Source organism: Dermacentor albipictus, chromosome 8 (assembly GCF_038994185.2).
Source record: "Dermacentor albipictus isolate Rhodes 1998 colony chromosome 8, USDA_Dalb.pri_finalv2, whole genome shotgun sequence".
Classification (NCBI taxonomy): domain Eukaryota; kingdom Metazoa; phylum Arthropoda; class Arachnida; order Ixodida; family Ixodidae; genus Dermacentor; species Dermacentor albipictus.
In genome coordinates, this window is record NC_091828.1 from 76375001 (window position 1) to 76396433 (window position 21433).

General features: G+C 44.7%; 2 protein-coding genes across 8 annotated transcripts in view; both read right to left on the bottom strand.

Annotated features, from left to right (window-relative positions):
- The window catches only part of LOC135895871 (uncharacterized), a 53999-nt gene extending 45065 nt beyond the window's left edge, over positions 1 to 8934 (bottom strand). For all 3 annotated transcript variants that reach the window (XM_065424096.1, XM_065424089.1, XM_065424082.1), the window contains exons 1-4: positions 8745 to 8934; positions 6405 to 6421; positions 5171 to 5277; positions 2241 to 2338 (exon numbers count right to left, since the gene is read on the bottom strand). In XM_065424096.1, the coding sequence (XP_065280168.1) occupies positions 2241 to 2338; positions 5171 to 5277; positions 6405 to 6421; positions 8745 to 8748 (226 nt within the window). In that variant the 5' untranslated portion in view covers positions 8749 to 8934. The remainder of the gene's footprint in view (positions 1 to 2240; positions 2339 to 5170; positions 5278 to 6404; positions 6422 to 8744) is intronic.
- A 4411-nt stretch (positions 8935 to 13345) lies between these two features.
- The window catches only part of LOC135895916 (uncharacterized), a 210004-nt gene continuing 201916 nt past the window's right edge, over positions 13346 to 21433 (bottom strand). For 2 of the 5 annotated variants that reach the window (XM_065424185.1, XM_065424176.1), the window contains exons 13-15: positions 17574 to 17795; positions 16818 to 16961; positions 13347 to 13781 (exon numbers count right to left, since the gene is read on the bottom strand). In XM_065424185.1, coding sequence (XP_065280257.1) covers positions 13419 to 13781; positions 16818 to 16961; positions 17574 to 17795 — 729 coding nt within the window. In that variant the 3' untranslated portion in view covers positions 13347 to 13418. Of the gene's footprint in view, positions 13782 to 16817; positions 16962 to 17573; positions 17796 to 21433 lie in introns of all 5 variants that reach the window. The other 3 variants (XM_070523617.1, XM_065424220.1, XM_065424209.1) reach the window with 2 other exon arrangements.

Genomic DNA, 21433 nt, shown 5'->3' on the forward strand with positions numbered 1-21433 from the left:
ACATACGTACACCTTTCATGCTCAGTGTGCAAAGAAAGTGTGAGGACCTTCAGCAGCCGTAAGTGTAATATCTGTTGCCAGCTGTGATGTGTGAAAAAATGTGGAAACCAACAACACGTGATAAAAGCGAACGCTGTCAAACATAGGCCCGGCGCTTTATCACGTCACAACGTAGTGTGTCGGACAGCCTTGCGCCTTGCAAGCGGACAAAAAAGGCGCGGCAGGTAATGGAGGCTACCACACCAGCCACGTTGTAACGCGGAACATAAATACAACACTACGTGCGCCTCGTGAACGATGAACTTAGTCGCTGTTGGAGGTCAAGTGCGGCTAGGCGACATCCTAGCGGACGGTAGAAGGAAGCAACGGGGCTAAGTACAAACTGCAGTGCTTATGGACGATAACGGGCTGTTTGTTAGTTACAGAATGCGTTGCGAATAAGAGAAGGAGAAAAGCGAGAGATGATAGTGGCCCCCGAGCTAAAAAGATTGACCTTGTGGGCTCCATTATATTGCCACCTGGCGTTTTGATCCAGCAAAGAGTCGGCATTGCGTGCCCAGCAAAAACGGCGAAGAAGACGACGAAGTCAAAGGTCCCGCGTCATCTGGAGAACCGTCCCATCTTGCCTGACATTTTTCCTGTCTGACTGCTGGTAGTGTTTCTTACTCTTGCCTTAGCGCGTGACAAAATCATCATCATCAGCCTATTTTATTTTCATAGCTGTACGAAGGCCTCTCCCTGCGATCTCCAGTTAACCTTGTCCGGCGCCAACCGATTGAAACAATAGCGCCCACGTATTTCCCATTTTCATCGCCCCACCTAGTTTTCTACGGTCTTCGACTGCGCTTCCCTTCTCTTTGCACCCATTCTGTTATCACATTGGTCTACCGGTTAACTAACCTACGCATTACATGACCTGCCAGGCTCTATTTTTCTTTTAATGCCGATTAGAATATCGGCAATACCCGTCTGCTCTCTGATGAAAACCGCTCTCTTTCTGTCTATGGTAAAGGAAAGATCGTTTTTCTCGGCTACCATTCCACCAAATTTGATGAGGTTTCTTGTACTTAAATGAAAAAGAAAGTTAGATTCATGTTGCTGTTGGAAGCGAATTTTTGAATTAAACCGCAAATGTTTGATAAAGGTTTTCGGAAATAGCTAATTTTCAGAAGGCGAACGGTCGCCTTTAAAGCACTGTAACTCAGCAAGAAAAGAAAAACGATATCACTATTCTGTGAATTGCACATGAAATAAGATTTAAAGCGAAAACAATTTGTATAGTATAGATCGCCCTTCAATATTTTACGAAGTAGCACGCTGAACCTCATGCTAGTCTCGGTATAATTGTTAAAGGGACACTGAAGAGGAAAAACACGATTTCTTCTGCATCAGTAAATTACCTTTCTACGACATGGAAAACACTACTCTTTTCACGATAAGACGCTTGGTAAGCGGGAAAAAGCGCAAGAGAAAAAGACGGGTAGCGATGCCTCCTCTAAGTTCCCCGCCTGGATGCTGTGACGTCATGGATTTTTATGGCATCTTTTAGGGCCTACTTAAGTATATAGCGGTAAAGATTGACTACATTGTGTTCTAAAGGAACAAAATATTAATCATAGCAAGTTTCGGGAGCCTTTACTCAGCCAACGCGGCGCGAAAGCGGAAACACACTTTGAAATCCTTGACGTCACATTGACGTAACGGCGTCGAGGTGTCGGCGCGAAATTCAAATACTGATACTTCGACCTTCATTTTCTAATCTAATAATCAAACTATTATTTTGAAATGACTGCCTGCACAGTTCTCAATCAATGCTTTATTTGTGTAAACTCACTTATTATTTCGCTTTAGTGTCCCTTTAAGCAGAACAATTTCAATAGCAATTGGCGCTGATTTTGCAATTATGAAATGGCCCTTAAGTTGAAAATGCTCGAAAGGTGACAAGGCGAGTTTTTTAAGTTCTCATTGCGATTTGTCGCGAAAGTAATTGACCTCAAAAGAGTGAATGGCGCTAATTCCCTTGATGCCACTGCAAAAAAAAAAAGCACTTTTTAAAGTGTGCGCACCCTGTAAACATCAGATATCGTGCACAAAAGCACGTCTCTTTCGGACTTTTCTAGATGCGCTAACACGCCGTATGTTTGGAATATAAATTAGAATCTATGGTGATAACTTGGATCCTGTAGTAATTGATATGCCACATTGACGCAGTAGTCATTGATAAGCAGATGTGAACTCACGCGTCTCTTTCAAGAGATACCAAGTGAGAGCGATGGCGATCACGCCCACTGTTAGGATTGCGGCGATGCCGACCAGGAGTGGGAAGGCTGACGTCTCCCTGTAAGGAATATTGAACGTGCGAAAAGCAACGCGAGTATTTGTCAAAGTTAGACGAAAAACATACACGTGGATATGAACCAAATAACTCCTACGGTTACAATGAAATGATGATTGAGCGTTACCCTTCACGCATTTAAGCATTATGAATACTTTTTCTGAGAACGTGATCTACATTTCTGAAATGGCGCTTATCTAGGTTTCTATTTTCGATTCGTATTTAATTATTATTATCGTTATTCTTGCAGCGTATCAAGATGGCCAAACACTTCTGAGTTGTCAAGGTACTCACGAACCATGGTAGTTTTATAAAGTCAAAGGTACAACAATTGCTGAAGAAAAAAACATTTATCTGACAACGCATCGTAAACAACCTCATGAAGACACATCAAACAGCTCAAAAATATTTATTTTCTGCCTAATTGTGCAAAGCCTATCGAGAATAGGAGTAATCAACGAAAAGAAATAAAAATCTCTGGTGCAAGCTCTTTCAGCAATATCTTGAGCACACCTTTCATTCATTGCAAACATTTTAGTGAGGACATATTAAAAACCTAAAAAGTAGTTTTCCCCTTCCTTAATGTACAAAACCTACCAAGAATAAGACTAATCCATGAAAAGAAAAAAATCTGGCGGAAGCTTTTTCAGCTACACATTGAGAACATTAGGAAGAAAACTGCTAGTCGCCTTCTAACCAAGCCACGTATCGCTTCATTTGGAATTTGTACAGACGACTTGCATCCTATGTGAACTGTAGGGGAATATTTCTTTTGCTTTAGGCGTAACTGCAGTCAAGAAAGAAACACCACTTGCTGCCTTCCCCTCAGTTCTGGCCGAAGAAGCTCAGCCATGAACTGCGTCCTCAATACCGAAACTAAGGAATGCACTTTTTTTCTCGTATGTTGCCTGTAGGCAAGTCTAGTCTGAAGGATGATTTCGAACAAGTTTAATATTTTACGGTTTCAAAGGTACAATTGCACATTCGTGTATCACATCACATGATTATTCATTTCATCGGCCCAATATTTTCAGTGTCTGCCATGTTTTGATTGGTGACCTCACTGATGGTTTCAGTGGTGTATTAACCGGTAAGGGCGGACCAAGTCCAATGTGCTTTAGTGCTGACGTGAATACGCCCCTATGGAAGAACGCAAATGCTCTGTTGCGGGATTCAGAGTGCGCATGTGTGATGGGGTAATTGATTGCACCATGTTTTGTCAGCAATCTATTGTGTCTACAGGTCACGTTGCGTGCTATCTGGGCGTGTCGTAAACGCTTGTCGCTCCTCAATGCAGTCCTAGGTCGCTGTTTGATACGCTGTGTTGGAGACCAGTGCCTTCTAGGTCGGCCCACGAAAATGGCCTTCTACCCAGCAGCAAAACCCAGTCTCACTCGACAAGAATTCTTCGCGTAATTGACGCTAATATTGATAATGAAAAATTGCAGTATTTAACTAGGCACCTATAAAAGAACTTGCGAGGGAGACTTTAAAGGATCGAAAGTGTCCTGTAATATGGTTAAACGCTCTCCTGTTCCCCGTTGTCGTGTTCATTTACGTGGACGTTCCTGTAGGAATTACCTGTTTGTTCCGAAAATATTAAATGCGCCCATTTTTCATTGCTCAGCCTTTTTTTATACGCAACGACAATTTGGTATTTGGTAAAGGTTTTCCAGTTTAGTACTGGGCTTATTACGTGGGCGTTAAGAAAGGTGTGGATTAAGTGTGCATTTGTATTTCCCATGTTGGCACGAGCCAAATCAGGATTTCACTGCGAGTACGTAGCAATAATAACGCGTGAACGTTAAGGGTGCCTTGTCGCAGAGAAACTGGCGTCGGTGTCGGCATCGGTGGTGAGAATGATGCGCATATGAGGAAACTTATCAACCCCGCATCCCGGTCCACACAGGCTCTCCACGTGACGCATAGGGGTTACTGAACTAACTGAATTTCCCAACTTAAAGTACCTCAGGAAGTTCAAGAAGTACGACGTACACACAACCTCCAGACATGAATGCGTTGGATTGCAATTTTAAAATACGAGAAAACATAATTATGTTACGCGGAAACTCAAACACTGACCCCTATTTCAGCTGCCGTTGGAGGTCTGTCTTAGTAGGAGCGGCACGCCCCAGGAAGCTGTCCTTCGTGCACAGCGCTCGCCGCCGACGTTTCCAAGAAAACATTACGGTTACATATGCTGCATTTGGCGGGAAGCGCGAGAAGTAGTCAGGGATCTTTGAACACTATCGAGTTTATGTGACGGCTATTTGACGACGTGTTTGATTTATTCGTTTTTCTTTTATTTAGCGTTTCAAAATGCTAACTCGTTTTATGTCGACGACAATACGTGTTGGGCATTACGACGACGTTTTGATCGTGTTGGCCTACCGATGACTGCATAATGACAGTCACATGATGAAGTTGCAACAATGACAACGGAAATTTCAAGATAACTTCACGCGAACAGTTAGACCACCAAGGCACGACGACTAGTGCAAGATGACGACGCAATTGCATCGGTGGCACGCAACCACCATCGGGACAATGCGACGACGACGACGACAGTATGGCGACCAGAGCGTGGCAACTGTGTGACAACGACTGTATGGCGACAGCGTGAAGAGGATGGCATGTGAGGAGTCGAGTGATGATGCTGGAACGACCGCGTTAAAACGACCTCCACAACACACACATGCCGACACACACACACACACACACAGACCTAGCAAAGTGCGTGAAATAGCCATAAAATGCTAACGCACGAAACCGAAGCGCATCCCTGCTCGTCTTCGGGTCTCAGCTGTGTAACTGTGCAACAGAATTTTGTCTCACGTGGCTGGAACCAGCGCTGCGGGTGCCACTGGGGCAGCGTCGGCGAGCCCTGCGGTAGAGTTCGCCTGGCCAGCAGGAGCGACAGGGTAATAGTTTTCATCGCCACCCTGCGTCATCAGTTATTTGGTAAGGTTAAGTTAGGCATGGTGAACGAAACCAGCACCTGCGTCAATTTTGTGCAGCATACCTCTCTGCAAGATATAATATACAACAGGCTGCAGTGGATTGCTCATGGCTTTACTGCATCGCGTAGGACGGCCACGGACAACGATGCGAACAAGAGGTGGCTCGCAGCTTTTTATTTCACATAAAGGACGCATGCATTCAACTTCGACTAAGTGGCCGCATCTAGTCATCTCTGATTGTTTGTTACTCTGTAGAATTACGTAAGGAGCAAAAGAAAGTATCACTCAATATACCTAATCCTCATCAACTCCGATTTCAGAAGCGCTAAAACGTAATTTGCATCAAAATAGGCACACGTTCCGCGTCCATAGTTTATTGACCGTTCTAAAGAAAACAGTAATGTTTTTGCAACTGGATAGAAAGTCATGCATTCGGATCTCCAGTCTGTATGCAAACAATACTGTTGAACAGCATTCTACGGTTTTACGGGATGCGGTCGCAAATTCCTGGACAATTCAATAATTTCTTAGCCAGCTGCAGCCTTCAACTTTTGGCTGCGTCCTTGCTGCGTGACCAAACGAACTTCGTTGTGCTGCTGCTACATCTATACTGACATTTTAACATATTTATTGATAAAACCATTATAGTGGATTTCAAAAAATTAGGAATCTCAATTCTGGCTAACAAAGCGGCTTGAAATACGCCAATAGCCACGCATTAGGAATACTTTCCAACCAATTTGGGCGGTTTTGCGCGCCAAACCACTTTCTGATAATGAAGCACACCGTACTGGGGGACTCCGGATGACCACCTGGGGTTATTTAACGAGCACCTAAATCTAAGTACACTGGTGTTTTTGCCCCTATCGAAATTGGGCCGTCATGGCCGGGATACCACCCCGCGACCTCGTGCATCGCTGCTCAACACCATAGCCCCTATGGAACCACGGCGGGAGAATATTTTCCGCAATTTCTTCGTTGAGGTACGAACTCCACTCACTTTAATGCACGTTACTGTCGGCTAAATCTTCCTTGCATTGTTTCCGTTATATAGTTCAGCGATTACTTAAATAATAGAGAAAAATCGTCGTCGTTAAACTTGTACTTACGGAGCCCTGTTCATCGCCTGCAGAAGAGACAAACAATGTAATAAACATCAACGCTTCTTATCTCAACATTTGAAATTATAAAGGGAATATTAAAGAAAGGGTGTAGAAAAGCTAGCTGCGTACAATCAAAGCATGCTACCGTCGCTAACATATGGGGCAGAAACTTTGAGACTTACAAGAAAGCTCGAAAACAGTTTAAGGACCGCACGAAGAGCAATGTAACGAAGATTGTTCAAAATGACGAAATATTATCGGCACATGTGGAATATATTGTACTACGCCGGCAGTACCACTTGCGTTATCTGGGAGTAACAACTACATGGCGCTTCAGGGAAGCGGCAATTATTTTGGCAGACACAGTTTAACGATTTTCTCATTATTTAGCATCTTTACCTACTTTTCGGTTTATTTTTCTGCATCAAACCTATTTGACACAGTAATCAAGTACTCTACACTCTTGAGCCACTAGGTATGAGCCGAATGCTCTCTTGACAAGCAGATGAGTACGTGCCCGAATAGCTGAATTGCTGTTGGCGGCTGTCTGTATTAGCCGAGAACTTCGGTAACTGAGTATGGATTATTGGGTATTTGTGCTTGAACAGATCACTTTGGCACTGCAAACGTGATACCGGACTGTGACGATTCTTGGTTAATTACACAGTATATATGACTGCGGCATGGTTACACAATGTATATGTAGCAATAAATATGTTAATCTGACAGTAACTTATCTGCTATCGGCTACTCTCTGAGCGCAACATCCAGTATGCCAGGGTAAATTGGAGTTGCTACGAAAAGCGCTTCAACTGCGGAGTGGAAATATGAGATACACTGTGTGGTTGCATGATTCAGCACTGTGTTTGGCGGTGATATTGCCACTTCGTGTGTCTGCTGATGTAGCCACAAGGTTTCGTGATTCACGGATGAGATGAATATATGATATGGTGATACAATAGTCATCATGATAATCAACAAAACATATGAGCCAACTAAACACGCTTAATAGGATATTCCTAATCGCACTAAAGTCTCGAAACATCTCGAAAGGATGGATGCGGCAAAACTTTTTTTAATATGACAATTAAGGCGATGTATATTGTGGAATAGCTCTGCCGTGACTGCAAAGCGCAAACACTGCATTTCGTCCTCCCTCAAAGTGCATAAAGTAGGCAAAGAGCCACACTGGTTCAGGTGACCTTTGAAAGCGCAGGCTGTGGGTTATTCGGCAGCACATCATAAAGAAGGTGTGTTTAATTTATGATTATGAGGCTACTGCATTGAAATTTCAGTGGCTTGTTCACATGAGGACATTATGCGTCTAGAACAACGAGTTTCGTGGCCCCCCAAAAAAAACTTAAAACATTTTTACGGGGACCGTTTCAAGTCGCCTAAGTACCTCTGAGGCACAAAAACTCTCCATGTGAACATGATGTTTTAGGGGTGTAATTTCTATGGATCCATCTGCCGAAGCGATTGTTGTGATACGTAGGAATAGATAATAACATATGACAAGAAAAGACAATGTGATTTTCCGGTCACAAGAAATTTGGTTAGGGAACACCTGTCACGCTTTAATTTGATGGAAGAATCCCGTGGTTGGTCTGTGGCTATGACGCAGTGTTGCTAATAATGAGGTCGCAGGTTTGATGCCTGGGCGTAGCTGCTAGGTTCTGACGGAGGAAACATCACTTGATATGGAACACAGCGGAGACGTTAAAGAAGCGCGGATGGTTGAAATTACTCCGCTTCACTCCGCTACGATGCGACTGATAAGTTTTGTTTATATAAACTCGACACTAGCGGGTCGGGTCAGAGATCGAGCTGACCCACCGTGACACCGTCGGGTTTATAAGCACCTAGCATAGCGAGTGGGATCAGATTAACCCACCCATTGCAGAAATCACCTCGACGTTGGCTTGGCTTGACCTGCTGGCGCCTTAATGAAACAGACGACCGAATTTTCGCTTTAAGAACCGACTCGGCCTTTCTCTCTGTCGGATTCACGTAAACGTAGCTAAAGCTCGTGAGTTCCTTTTACAACTTCAGCGGCGTCGATCAATCACCGCTAACAAAATATCGGTCGGTCCCTTCGAATCTACCGATGACCTTTTTCACATCGTACTTAAAATCCGCGTTCAAAGCAACAGAGCACGAAGCAATTTTTTTTCTATGGACTGCCTGAATTCTCAGTCGAAAATAGACGTTATCAGCAAGAGTAGGCGTTACGCGCACAGTTACTGCATCGAAGTTGCAACAATTATAGTTAAGTAGTTCTCGTATTAGCGAAAACGTTGATAGGAAGGCCTAGGCTAATATGAGAAAGTAGAAGCGAATGCCTACCCATGGTATCGGGAGCGCAGGTGGCGGACGAAAGGCCAGGACGTCCAGCGACTGGTCACGACGGTGGGCACAGGGTCAGTATGCCGGAAAGACACGCCGAGACCTGCAACGCCTTGCACCTTGGGGGAACGCCTGGGCTGAAAAGTCACTCTGTCGGAGCACAGCAGGAGAACGGCCGCTCGGTGCAACGTCGTCGTCTTCTTCTGGCGATTATCAGCCAACGCCCACGTGATGACGCAGTGAAGAAGAAAACCGTAGCATTTATTTCCTTGTTTATGATAATCAGGTTGATGAGCCTTAGCAAGATGGAACGTAACCATAATAGGGGATGAGTGAAAAGATTGGGTGGTTTGAAGACAACTCCATTTATCGGAACCAAAAGATAATTCGAAAAGTTGAGAAGTCTGGGAAGAAATTGTTGTTTCTTAGAGCGTTCGAACATGATAAATGTGTAATTGCATTTAACTATGTAAAGTAAGGTTCCCGGAATGATTTAGAGTCGAACGAATTAACAATATAATAGAACCCCTATAAGAAAAAACCGGCATCAACATGGCAACGATTTTGTAACTCGAATGTAATCACACACAATCTCAAACACGTTCTTTTGGCTAAAACATACTGGGGAAGTTCCAATGGGGCACATAACCAAAGCACTCGAACGTAATCCCCATTTACGAAGCTGATCTTCATGTATCCTTTTTTGTACTACTAATTGGCGGCAGAGTTAAAGATAGTTAAGGTTGATTTAAGTTTCCTGCAAAAACTGCGTAGCCGAGAGACTACGAGGCGGCAAACGCGTAAATGTAGCTTTAGTTGGAGATACCGCAGTGTTTCCCTGTAATCGATACCTCTAATTGCCATGATGGTCATCATTGATTTCTCAAGGGAAGGCTGAGATCTTGGAAATTTTTGAAAAATGTTATTTGCATTCCCCTGAAGTTTCTACATTGCAAATATTCGTTAGCTTGTCGCCGTGATGTAAGCCGGCAGTCGAAGAGTAGAAATTGCAGGTCCATGCAGACATGATCTCCCTAAATAACCAATCAGCCATCTCGTTCAAGTATAACGAAACAGTGTTCCAATATTCTTAGTGACCTGATACTAATGGCATAAGTGCAACGGAACTTATTACAGGACCACCTTTATTACCACAAAATTTTATGAGGCTGAAAGCGAAGAAAGAGCTCGAGATAATCTGTTATAATGACAGAAGTTAATAAAGGAAAAATCAGACATCCACCCGTTCATAGCAGCTGCTACAAAGGAAACCCATACGGGTTGCTCGAAAGAAGAGCCTCGTAGTTCAAGACAAATTCGTCCTGGTCCGGGACTCAAACCCAGTACCACCGCCTTTGCGGGGCAGCCCTCTACCATCTGAGCTAACCAGGCAGCTAGCTGATCGCAGGGCGAAGTCGAATTTGTCGACAACACGAAGCAAGGGCGAGTGTTTGACGTAGTAGTTCTGGGGAAACCCGCAAGGTGGAGAAAAGTAATTAATAAAGGGAAACTCAGACATCCTGATTTTCCCTTTATTAATTACTTCTCTCCACCTTGCGGGTTTCCGCAGAACTACTACGTCAAATGACAGCAGTGACTGCGTTTAAGGTGAGCTTGCAGTGAGCGAGACTCGTCGCAAGAAGCTCGGCTTCTAAACCAGGCCTCAAATTTGGAAGACAAACAAAATAACCAACAAGTGACACGGGCAAAGCACGTATCCGAGACTTCTACTCCCACAGTTAAGCATATGTAGCTATTGTGTGCAATGCCCAAGTGCGCAAGGTAACCCCGCAACTGACTATTTAAATTTTTCAACAAGATGTGAAATTTTGTTGAATATACTGATTTGGTGTTTCATGGAATATCATCTTGTATATATGCATTCAAATGTTCTCATTAGAGTGTAGAAAAACAATTTATTGCTATCCGGCATCGGCTTTGAACGTTTCTCATGGTATGCAGCACAGACTTCACGACAGCGGATCTTCATGTCACGGCTATGTTGTTCTTACCATAAGTTTTATTTGTAAGTAGGACATTTTATGTCTAAGAAAGGATGCGCCAGATATGTGTACACATAAAGAACGTTGTGTGGGATTCTCGTGTGACTATCGTACATTGGAATTTGAAGCTATTGTACTGCTTTTTCTGCATTTTATACAAAAGGAATCGTTGCGAGCATCAACGATGAAGACGACGTTTGACAAGAAAATCCTGAATAAACGTTCATTAAAGCATGCAGCTCCGTATAAACATGTTCCTAAAAGATAACCAGAGGCAGCTGACGGCAGTGCAACTTCAGTGAAAGCTTTGAACGTAGCAAAGTTTTTTCATTGTACAATGTGCCTTAGCATGAGTTCACAATCTTAGCTGTAGTAGCTCCCTAGAAGACATTATGTAGCTGATTAGTGTCATGGTGTTAAACTTTGCAGGCATTATAAAAGTTAGCCGACCAATTTTTAGGAAATAAAATGCAACAGAATACTACTTTTCTAAACATATACTTTCTGATAGGAGTTTTGAATACCTTTCTTCGGAAGGAATTCCAAAACCGGCTTGCAGATCTCTCTGTTTAGGCCCCGCATGCACTTCTATGACACTCACTCTGTCTGCAGGCTGTTTGGCGCATTACGCGCCTGAAATAAAAAAAAAATAATATCATGAGCCATTCCACTCTGTGAAGATCGATGACCAGCGAAGCCGTTTAGCACATGGCACCGAGGTGACAAAGAGTTCTGAGCACAAATTAGTAGATACAATTGCCCGTATTCGGCATGAAGGATGTGAAGTTACTCCGGCTACAACTGCGCATGAGGCGCCAGCCCGCGGTCGTGCCGCCGTATCTTGAGGGCGATCTGCGCTGGAGCGAGCGTCGGCGGTTCGTAGCTTCTTGCGTGTTGTGTGTCCTCGGCGCCAACTTTGCGCGGAGGCGATGACAGCGCGAATGTCAGTTCGCTCGCTGCTGCTGCCGCGTTTCCTCGCGCCAGCGTTTCGACAGCGAGGTTCCATGGTCATAGAGTGGGATGTGTTTGTGTTTGCTTGTGTGTGCGTGACACCAGGCTTGTTAATTTAGTCAGTGTGCCTATGTTCACAATTTTACGCGGTCAGGAAAACTATCCTTGCATTGTACAGCTGTCCATTGACTTTGTATCACAATCGACGATTCGATTTTTTGGGGAAACTGGGACGTTTTTAACGTTACGAGAACAGGTAATTAAGTTTTCGAAAGTACGTTTCGTCATTTATTCTCACACAGAATCTTTATTGCCGAAACGAATACACAATGGCATCATGAACTACCAACCTTGCACTATGTTTCCATACAGTCGCCACCGACACCGACGTTAAGACATTGGCCGTAGCGTGCAATCAGGTTGAAGAACCCACTCTGGTAAAACTTGGTGCCCTGCGATGCAATGCCTGAGACATGACCTCTTCACCGCACACTATCTGTAGGCGTTCATGGATGACGGATACACTAGTACCACGTGCCCATTCATATCGGATAACAGCTCGCACTCTCATTGGCGATCACGTTGTCAGCACACGTCTGTTTGCCCTTGGGATTTGTATTCGATTAACCTCGGGCACGCCGGTCTACTGCTACTGTCTCGTCTTCGGCCTTCTGCGCACGCGCCATTACTCCGGCGCTGATGCTCCTTTCATCGCTTAACCAGCCACGGGCGTGGAATTTTACGACAATGGTTTGTTTCATCTGGTCGACCATCTTCTCTTTAAAAAAAAAAGAAATTACGAAACTTACTTTTAGAAAGTCCCTCGTAGATTAGAAATGCCTCCGGGTGTCGGAGCGATATTTCCAACGCACGAAACGTGGATGAGGCTGACGTATATCGGAATAAATGTACTGGGCCCCTCAAGAGGTTTGCCTTATCCTAATATAGCGATAGATTGAAGGGCCGTACACCCGTGTACAAAAATATGCGGATCACAGGCTTGCCGAAAAAAAAAAACTAAGTTTCTTCATAATCAAGGCACACAAAGTGCAATTGACGAGGGCACTGGAACGCAAGCAATGCCATGTTTGGAGTGCAGTCCTGAATATCAGTTTACGTTAGGAGAAGAAAATCGGCTTTGTCGCGGAATCGCTGGTTCGTGTACTTTTGCTTAGGTGAGTACCTTTACAAAATTACATTGAGAGCATTTAGAAGATTGCAGTTTATTTGCTTGATCGTTCACTATAACAGTTGAAAACGTGATTTCCCCGGATTTTCAGGAAGAAATTCCGGTTTGCCTCTTTCTGTGGTCCTCATGATGGTGGCGATGCAGCCTCAGCAAATATTCGGAGAGAAATCTCGAAGGACGTTTTTTGTAATAATGAAGATGCTGGAAGCGACCAAGTGACGTCAGGGGTGCCACGTTTAAGACATTAGCTAAGGCGAGCGGCCTAAACGAAGGTCACTTCAATTTTTTTTTTTATGAAACCAGGCAGTGACAGTGTCGGGTGTTTTATCGAACGATCAGGATCATACAATGCAAATGTTGTGGCGAGAGTTTAACAAAAGCCAAGAAGCAGTAAGCGCGATGTCATTAAAAAAAAAAGATGTTCGATTTGAAAACGCAGGTAACTGCATATCGAATCACACAGACTAGTTTCTCCTTTAAGCAACGCTAATGTATACCCATGTGAAATTCTCGCAAATTTTTAATAGCAGCCTAGAGGTAGCTACATTCGTCCAGGTTATTCATTCTTCTAGAATTCGCACACGGCCCGGGGAAGAAGTGCTTCAGTGTCGTCGTGTAGTCCACTACGCACTTATTGCGGGTTGTCATTTGTCGGGCGGTGGTGTCGTTGCCAACTCCCATGGAGCAGCTTAGGGCGCAATGCATTGTGAGGAAGAGTTGCTCTCGGGAGAGGCGGATTCCCGGTAGCCGCTCCATGGGTTTAGACGTCCTGGCATTCGCGTGACGCGATCTCAAGAAGGCCAGGTAGCTCAACTTCAAGGTGGAGCCCTGGTCCCACATCGCCCGCTCGGAACCTCTTGTGGCGTTTGGAGTCCTTTGTCGGGAAATGCCGTTCTGCTCCACAAAGACAAGTTGCAAAGTGAAAGTATATCGCTTTATTTTCTGTTCTGCCACCACCAACTTATCTGAACGTTTAATCACTTAAGCTATTGTTCTATATGAAACGTCTATAACTTATTTTAAATCCTACGTATCTGGAGGGGGGGGGATATTATTACTTCGACGATATGTTAGCTTTGTGAATCTGAATATATTCTTTGAAACTATCGGCTTTCCGCACGGGGAGCAGCCTTTTTTTGCCTACAAAAATTAAAAGTAACTGGGTTATCACGTCCCGAAACTTCGCAGCGTGTTATGAGAAATGTCGCAGTAGAGTGGTTCCAGAACAATTTTGGCCTCTTGGAGGTAACTAATTTGTATTCTAGAGATTGCGCAGCAGCCCTGCAGCGTTCCGTAACTATCAGATGCCGTCGCAGCAGTGAGTAATTGAAACCACAACCTGACGCCCCACTGCGCACCACCATAACCACTGAGCAAGCTGCACGGGTGGGTCGCCAAGGCTGCAGCGAATCCAGGATGGCTACAAGATTGACCGCACGTTGGCGGTTGGCGAAAGGTGCACTTCGTGACAAAGTGACCGTTCCAGGGAGATTCTGCAGACGAAGACAATGCTGCTGTCTGCAAGCCGTCGAGGTGGCTGCAGCTACCACTAGCACGAAAAGTCAATGCGCACAGATGAAGACCCACCTCGTAGTTTTCGTCGGATGGCATTATATTTTCGATGGACGTGCTGTAGGAGAGCTACTCCGATTGGGAACGAAGTCGCCGTGAACACATCCATACAAGTAACTATACGTCCACCGAATCAGACATGACGAGTCGTTTATGGGTTTCGTGAAGGCCGAAATTTACAGCGATACCTTACTGCGGCTCTTTCGCCTACGTTGCGGTTTGTTGTATCTTTCTGTCTGTCTGTTTATTTTACCATGAGTTGTGACCTTGAGACGCTGATATAAATGCTATGTAAAAAAAAATTAGGATTGTTGCTTTCGAACTCCGTGAGCCGGCACAGAAGCCTGATAATACAACTATTAGGTGACGGACACGTGCCAAATAAGGGAGCCATTGTTTTGAGTCGCCTGGCGCTTCAGGTGCATAGCATAACAAATTTATTTGTAAAAAGAGAGCACGTACATCCTCGACCTCACGATGAACATGGAAGTTACTGGAGACATTGGTCGCCTGAAATGTCTCGCCAGACGATAGCAGTCAGGCGCGTTTCACAAGGTCGAACATGTCGCGTCCTATGATTGAACGCTAGTAACTTCTGAATAAAAAATTGTCCTTTATTTTGAAAAGCCAATAGTAGGTGGCTGAGGGGCGAGTTTCTAACTAAAGTTTGCAGCCCGCGTAGTGTAGCCTTGCTGGCTCAGGAGAGCTTCGTGTTCAGCAATTCTTAGTGTGTGCGATCTGCATAATTGTTCTTTTGCACAAATCTGAGCCCTCTTCAGATGCATATTTACGCTCAGCGCCCATAGGTGAAAATGCTTAAATGGCATAACTTTAAGCCTACTTGCACGCTGTATTTGTTGATGTTTGCATCAAGCATATTTAATGAAATGCAATATATCTGATGCTTACTTCAGTATGTTATGGCAGCGCATACACATAACTCGATATTGAGAAGAAAATTGACAGAATAGGTTGTGGAGTCGCCTGCAATAATTACTAGAGGCAACTCTGGCATCGCGATCATTCAGCCACCTTTGGAATGCGAACACGTGCATTTCTTCCTGCATTTATCTGCTCTTCTTACTTGCGGCTTTAATTATTACGCGTTATCTGCCTTAACTATCCTAAACTCAAAAGCAATATACACTTGTATTAATGCTGAAGAACCAATGAAAACGCATAATCTCTGCTAATTGCTGCGGTTCTGTCGGTCGAGGTGGCCATATCGAAGCGCGCTAAGCATCTCGGCGCACTTGCTTGCCCACGAGAAATTCATAAGCGTGTTTCATACCATTTGTCAATGCATGCGTCCGTGCCGTAATGGTTCTAAAATCTGGCTTCCCTAATAGCTGTCCTGTTTTGGAAACCCGCAGTCGGGCTATTTTATACCTATTTATTTAGATATTAGTAACCGAGTATCTTCTTTAAAATGATGAGTTTACAAAATTACAATGCGTTTTGAAGCCAAATTTTAGTAATACACGCGTAATAATACATTGATCTTAGTTAAACAACGCACACGCGATGCCCGGATCATGGTTGTCATCCTGGGTCACTCTTTCCGGATGTCGAACGTGCAGGCGGTGAAGGGCCACGTGAAAAAAAAAAAACAATAAAAAGGCGCATTACCAGGTAGCATTCACCATGTAAATAATTCTATTCGGGTGTAGTATACGTAAAACCGCGTAGTGAATTATCGCGTGAAATTCCTTCATATGAGAGCAAACTCTGCAGCTGTGAATGACTGGGAAAGTGTGGTGCCTGCTAAATTTTAGTCAAGTCAACGAACAAACTCTAACGAATGTAGAACTTAGAACGGGCTTTGAAGAATTTAATTTCAAGCCAGTTGAAAAAGAAAGATGATGAAATTGTGCACTTTTTAAAAATTTACGCGCACAAACTACGATCTGATTAAGATGCCTGCCGTATTTGTAGACTTCGCATTGATTTGGGCCAACCGGGGTTCTTTGACATGCACCCAATGAACGGCACACGAGCATTCTGCAACCATTAGAACGCGGCCACTGTGACCGGAATAGAAGACGGGACTTCGACCTCAAGCAGCGCAACTCCATAACCAACGGGCTACTACGGTGGGTAGCCTATTGGCGCAAACATTTTCTTCTGATTAGCTGACATAAAGGAAATATTCCCGCCTTTCGCTATATCTATTGCTCACTTTGTCAAGAGTTTTTCAAGCGTGTTCTTCTACAGACATACTTTCTTCTGGTTTAGTAACTTCCGCCCAACCAGTCGACTAGAACGCAAGGAATGTACAACATGCCTTGGGGTGGCAGCTTACCACGTGCATTTCAAGGTTCAAGCGCAAAAAAAGAACAAAGAAAAACGTGGCCCAACCTGTTTCCGGCCGTTGACCAGGCAGTAAGTGGCGCCAGGGTTGATGACAGCGGCTGCTCCCCAGAAACGGTTCCCGCGTTCACTCATGGCTGGATTCTTGCTCAGCAACTCTTTGGTGCGGTGAACAAACGCGCGAGCTATAACCTAAAAAGCAGAGTAAATGTTTTAATTTCAAGCCTAAATGCTACACAGTACAATGTCGTCAAAATAAAACTACAATGGGAAGAAGTAAAGAATATTACCTCTTTCTGAGGGATACTTCGAAATCAGTTATGTGATCTCCGCATAGCCTCGCGCTGTGCGAGCGCTCTGGACCCAAAGCTAAGCAGGTGTGAATGAATAACCACGATTTCATGCACAGCGGCGAATGTGTAAAGCGAAATTATTAGTCTTATACTTTGTCGTGTTTGGGTTTCATTCTAGCATGACTTTACATTCGCCCGGGTGCAGGCATAAAACATAGTTATTGCAAGTCTAGTGACCCCTGTTTGCATGGAGTCTATGTTCACATAATTCACGGGGGAAATGCGTCCGATTCCTACAGTGCAATAAAACTAGCACTCTCAATAGAGATGACAAAATGCTTAAATGCTACCTAATGTCGGTTATAATGAAGGCTTATACGGTCATGAAGAAAACGGTAATTTCTTGAGGCGTCCCGAATTGCAATGATACGTGAATCGCTAAGCCGCATCAGTTAGTGCATAAATTCATGCGGAAGGCCATGAACGTTTCTGGATGCATATAGTGACGTACTTGACCAAGGCCAGCAAAATTGTAAGCTGGCAGTGCGCGGACATCGTAGTAGGGAAGCCGAAAAAAGGATGCTGGCCGCTCGTTGTCCAGGGAGACCATGACCGGAAGCAAGGCTTGCACCAGGGGTGGCAGGGCATACCACGCTCGGAGATGTCGCAGCCAGAGAAGAGGGAAGCTGCGATCTGCCTCAGTCACCTCTTCTTCTTTGCGACCTCCAGTGTCCTGAGTGGAGATGTATTAACTGAGTATGGCGGATAAATCAAGGGTATAATACTTTCAGGTTGTCAGAGCAAAAGACGGCAGTCACGCATATGTATGTATGTATGTATGTATGTATGTATGTATGTATGTATGTATGTATGTATGTATGTATGTATGTATGTATGTATGTATGTATGTATGTATGTATGTATGTATGTATGTATGTATGTATGTATGTATGTATGTATGTATGTATGTATGTATGTATGTATGTATGTATGTATGTATGTATGTATGTATGTATGTATGTATGTATGTATGTATGTACGTATGTACGTACGTATGTATGTATGTATGTATGTATGTATGTATGTATGTATGTATGTATGTATGTATGTATGTATGTATGTATGTATGTATGTATGTATGTATGTATGTATGTATGTGGCAATAACCGTCAGCACACATAATATACTCGGTCTCCCAGATATGAGGCACGAAGGTTTATTCAATACGGACGCGAGCATTCTATGCGAATAAAACTAGGTGTTTGTTTTGTCCGCAATTCTATTGATAAACGCAAGAAGTTTTTTTGGTCCACACATGTAATGAGTCGTTCCAATATAATTAGCTTTTTCTTCGTACTTATTATCAAGGTGTTGATGAGCCAGTTGTAGAGAATCATAAGAGATAATACAATGAGACATGCCCAGTGACATACACAGTGCTGTTTTTTTTTCGGCTAAAAGATACAAGCTATGAATTATGAAAAAAATGTCATGATGCTACGTGCGAGCATGTTCACGGGATATCAATGCCATTAAGCAGTTCCAATGTTGAAACTAGGTGTTCATCTGCCACTTGGTCCGGCGATGATGACAGCAGCCAGAGTGCTCGTTCCATGACGTGCGAACATCCTGCCGCAGTTTTTGCGTACCACGGAAACACGCTGTCCTGAGCGGGGAGCCTGTTATGAACCACTGGCTTTTCCACTGAGACTATTCGATGACACTGCTCTTCAGTGCGCAAACCAAAGGGTTCGCTACAAAAACTGCTAGAGCGAACCCAGGTGCTGTGATCGTTTAACCGCCATGGGAATGATGGTTATTACATGTATTTGTCTGATGTTCTAGCGTGTGGCTTATGACGTTTTTTGGCTATATTTACTTTGCTTTAGATTTACTTCTTGTGAAACAATGAAAGAAATATATGCAGTAGTAAATACAGCAGGCACAAAGGCTCTACGGACATGAAAGGTGGTCAAATCGTAACGTCCCAAAAGTCTCAACCTACTGGCTTGCCTGCGGGAAATATTAAATTGCGTTCTATGGAGCTAGCCGACTGATGCGTTCATTGCGTAATTGTTTCAATATCGGGCTTACGTGCTGATCAAGGTGTTGCACTCTTTCGTTTTTGTTTATTTATGTTGATCTGCAAAGCAGTAATTTCTTGAAAATTATAACTTTGAGAAGTCATGAAGCTGTTTAAATGCCGCAGGAAGATGTTTAGGCGAGTGCCTGCAATAACCATCATTCCCTTGCTGACGTAACTGCCCTGCTTGCAGCTCCCGTTGCGGCTAATGCAACAGTTCCCTCTAATAATTAAAGTAAGCATTCCTGTGGTGCAAGGGCGCGTAGCCACATGACAATTTTCCGACACCGAGTCCTTTCTTTCTACGCCAGTAAAAATTAACACGCGATGTGTACTTTGCCACACGCCCCTTTATTTTTTAAGCCTCTTACGTATATCTAAAACTTTCTGATTGACATTTTCACAATAATATGAAGGATTATATTGTCAACTAACCACATTGCGGTAAGTAATTACCAACTGTTGCGATGTAATGGCTTTGACATTGCACTGATACGCCCGACGACGCGGCTTCAAATATAGGCCGTGGTGGCCGCTTTCAATGGAGACGACCTGCAAAAACACCCGTGTACCATGCATTGGGCGCACATTAAAGGACGGAATGGTCGAGCGCACTCTTCGGTTATTATGCAATGCTTTGCGACTGGTGTTTGGCGAATCCTCGATGACGTCGAAAAGCATACTTTGTATCGTCAAGATTTCTGAGCTTTCGATGCTTAATCATGGGGAGACTTATATTTATGTTCAAGTCTGGTTCGGGAACTGCGGTTGTCGGGGTAGAGGACATCCGAGAGGACAAACGCATTGCTAGTTTCCACAATTTCCTCGATGTACGCGATCGTAGTGCCCTTGTTGTTGTGCTTGAAAGCCTGGCTGAAGTTTGCCAGCATCACTTTCGCTTTCCCTCCGCGCAGTCGAGGGGTTCAAATTTCATGGTTCAACCGTAGACATTGGCCACCCTTGACGACGCCTTTTACGTCTGCGGGTGTTTAGGCACCGACAGAAAAAATAATGCTGGAGCAAGGCGGGATGCTCACTTGATCTTCGAGCACAATCAAGGCACGGTGAATATGGCAGCTCTCCGGTGGTATCGCTTGATCTTCCGACACGTCATCGACTTCGACTTTAGGTTGATGACTGCGCCGTGTTGGTTCAGGAAGTCCATGCCAAGAACGATGTCTCGCTAAAACTGCTGCAGAATAACGAAGCTGGCAGGGTAGGTCCGGCCATGAACCGTAATTCTTGCCGTGCAGATTCCAGTCGGCGTTATTAGGTGTCCAGATTTGAAGGCCTTCCCATGCAGCCTTAACTTTCTTCAACTGGGTGGCAAAGGGTCCGCTCATTATGGAGTAGTCGGCTCCTGTGTCTACTAAGGCGGTGACTGCATGACCATCGAGAAGTACGTCGAGATCGTGGTTCCTTGTCTTGCGTTGCAGTTAGCCCTCGTCGTCGGATCATGGCTGCGTCATGTTCACACATGGCTGGAACGTCGTGTCGTCAGGTTTTCTTTTGCCTGCGTATTGTTTTCTCCGAGGCTTCGTCGGAATGGTGGAATTTCGTTGATATATCGTCGAGATCGTCTTTTCGGCGTTTTCGTCGGCGGCGGAGGATCTTCGCCAGCTTCACGAACAGCAACTGCACCTCCATCAGTTGCTGCATGCTTTTATTTTTCCGGATATGGGCTCTCCGACTGGCCCCGGGCTCGGCCATCGTATGGTCAGTGTTGCGGTGACAGGTAGCCACCTGGTGACGGTGAACGGGACCGTCGTCGTCGAGGGCTCCTCTGAGTGGCAGTGAGGTAGTCGGCAATGTCCCGTGGGAGTTCACCTTGCTGTAGGCGCGGTGCATTGACAGCGAACCCTCGCAATCCAATTTCGCAGTAAAGACATCGGTGGTAGATGTTGCCGGCTTCACCGCAATGATAGCAAAGCGGATGGGGGTCGGGCGCGCGCCAACCGTCAGTCTTCATTGAAATGTAGCGCGATGCGATAAGTTGGCGTGCTAGCGGTGGCGGTGGTGGGCGACGGAACTGTGGCGTTACTGAGTGCTGGCGCAGACGCGGACGGGGAACGTGAGGGTGGGCTACGGCGGCTTACGTCATTGCTTACGGCTGAGGTTGGGACCATTGAGGAACATCGAGTGATTGTTGGAGCTCTTCGCGTACGACGTCGGCAATCGAAGCCAGTTGAGGATGGGATGTAGGGAACACCTTTTCAAGCTCCTCCCGCACGACCACTCTGATACTCTCCCGCAGGTCGTCGGTGGCCAGTGAGTGAACTCCAGCAGAG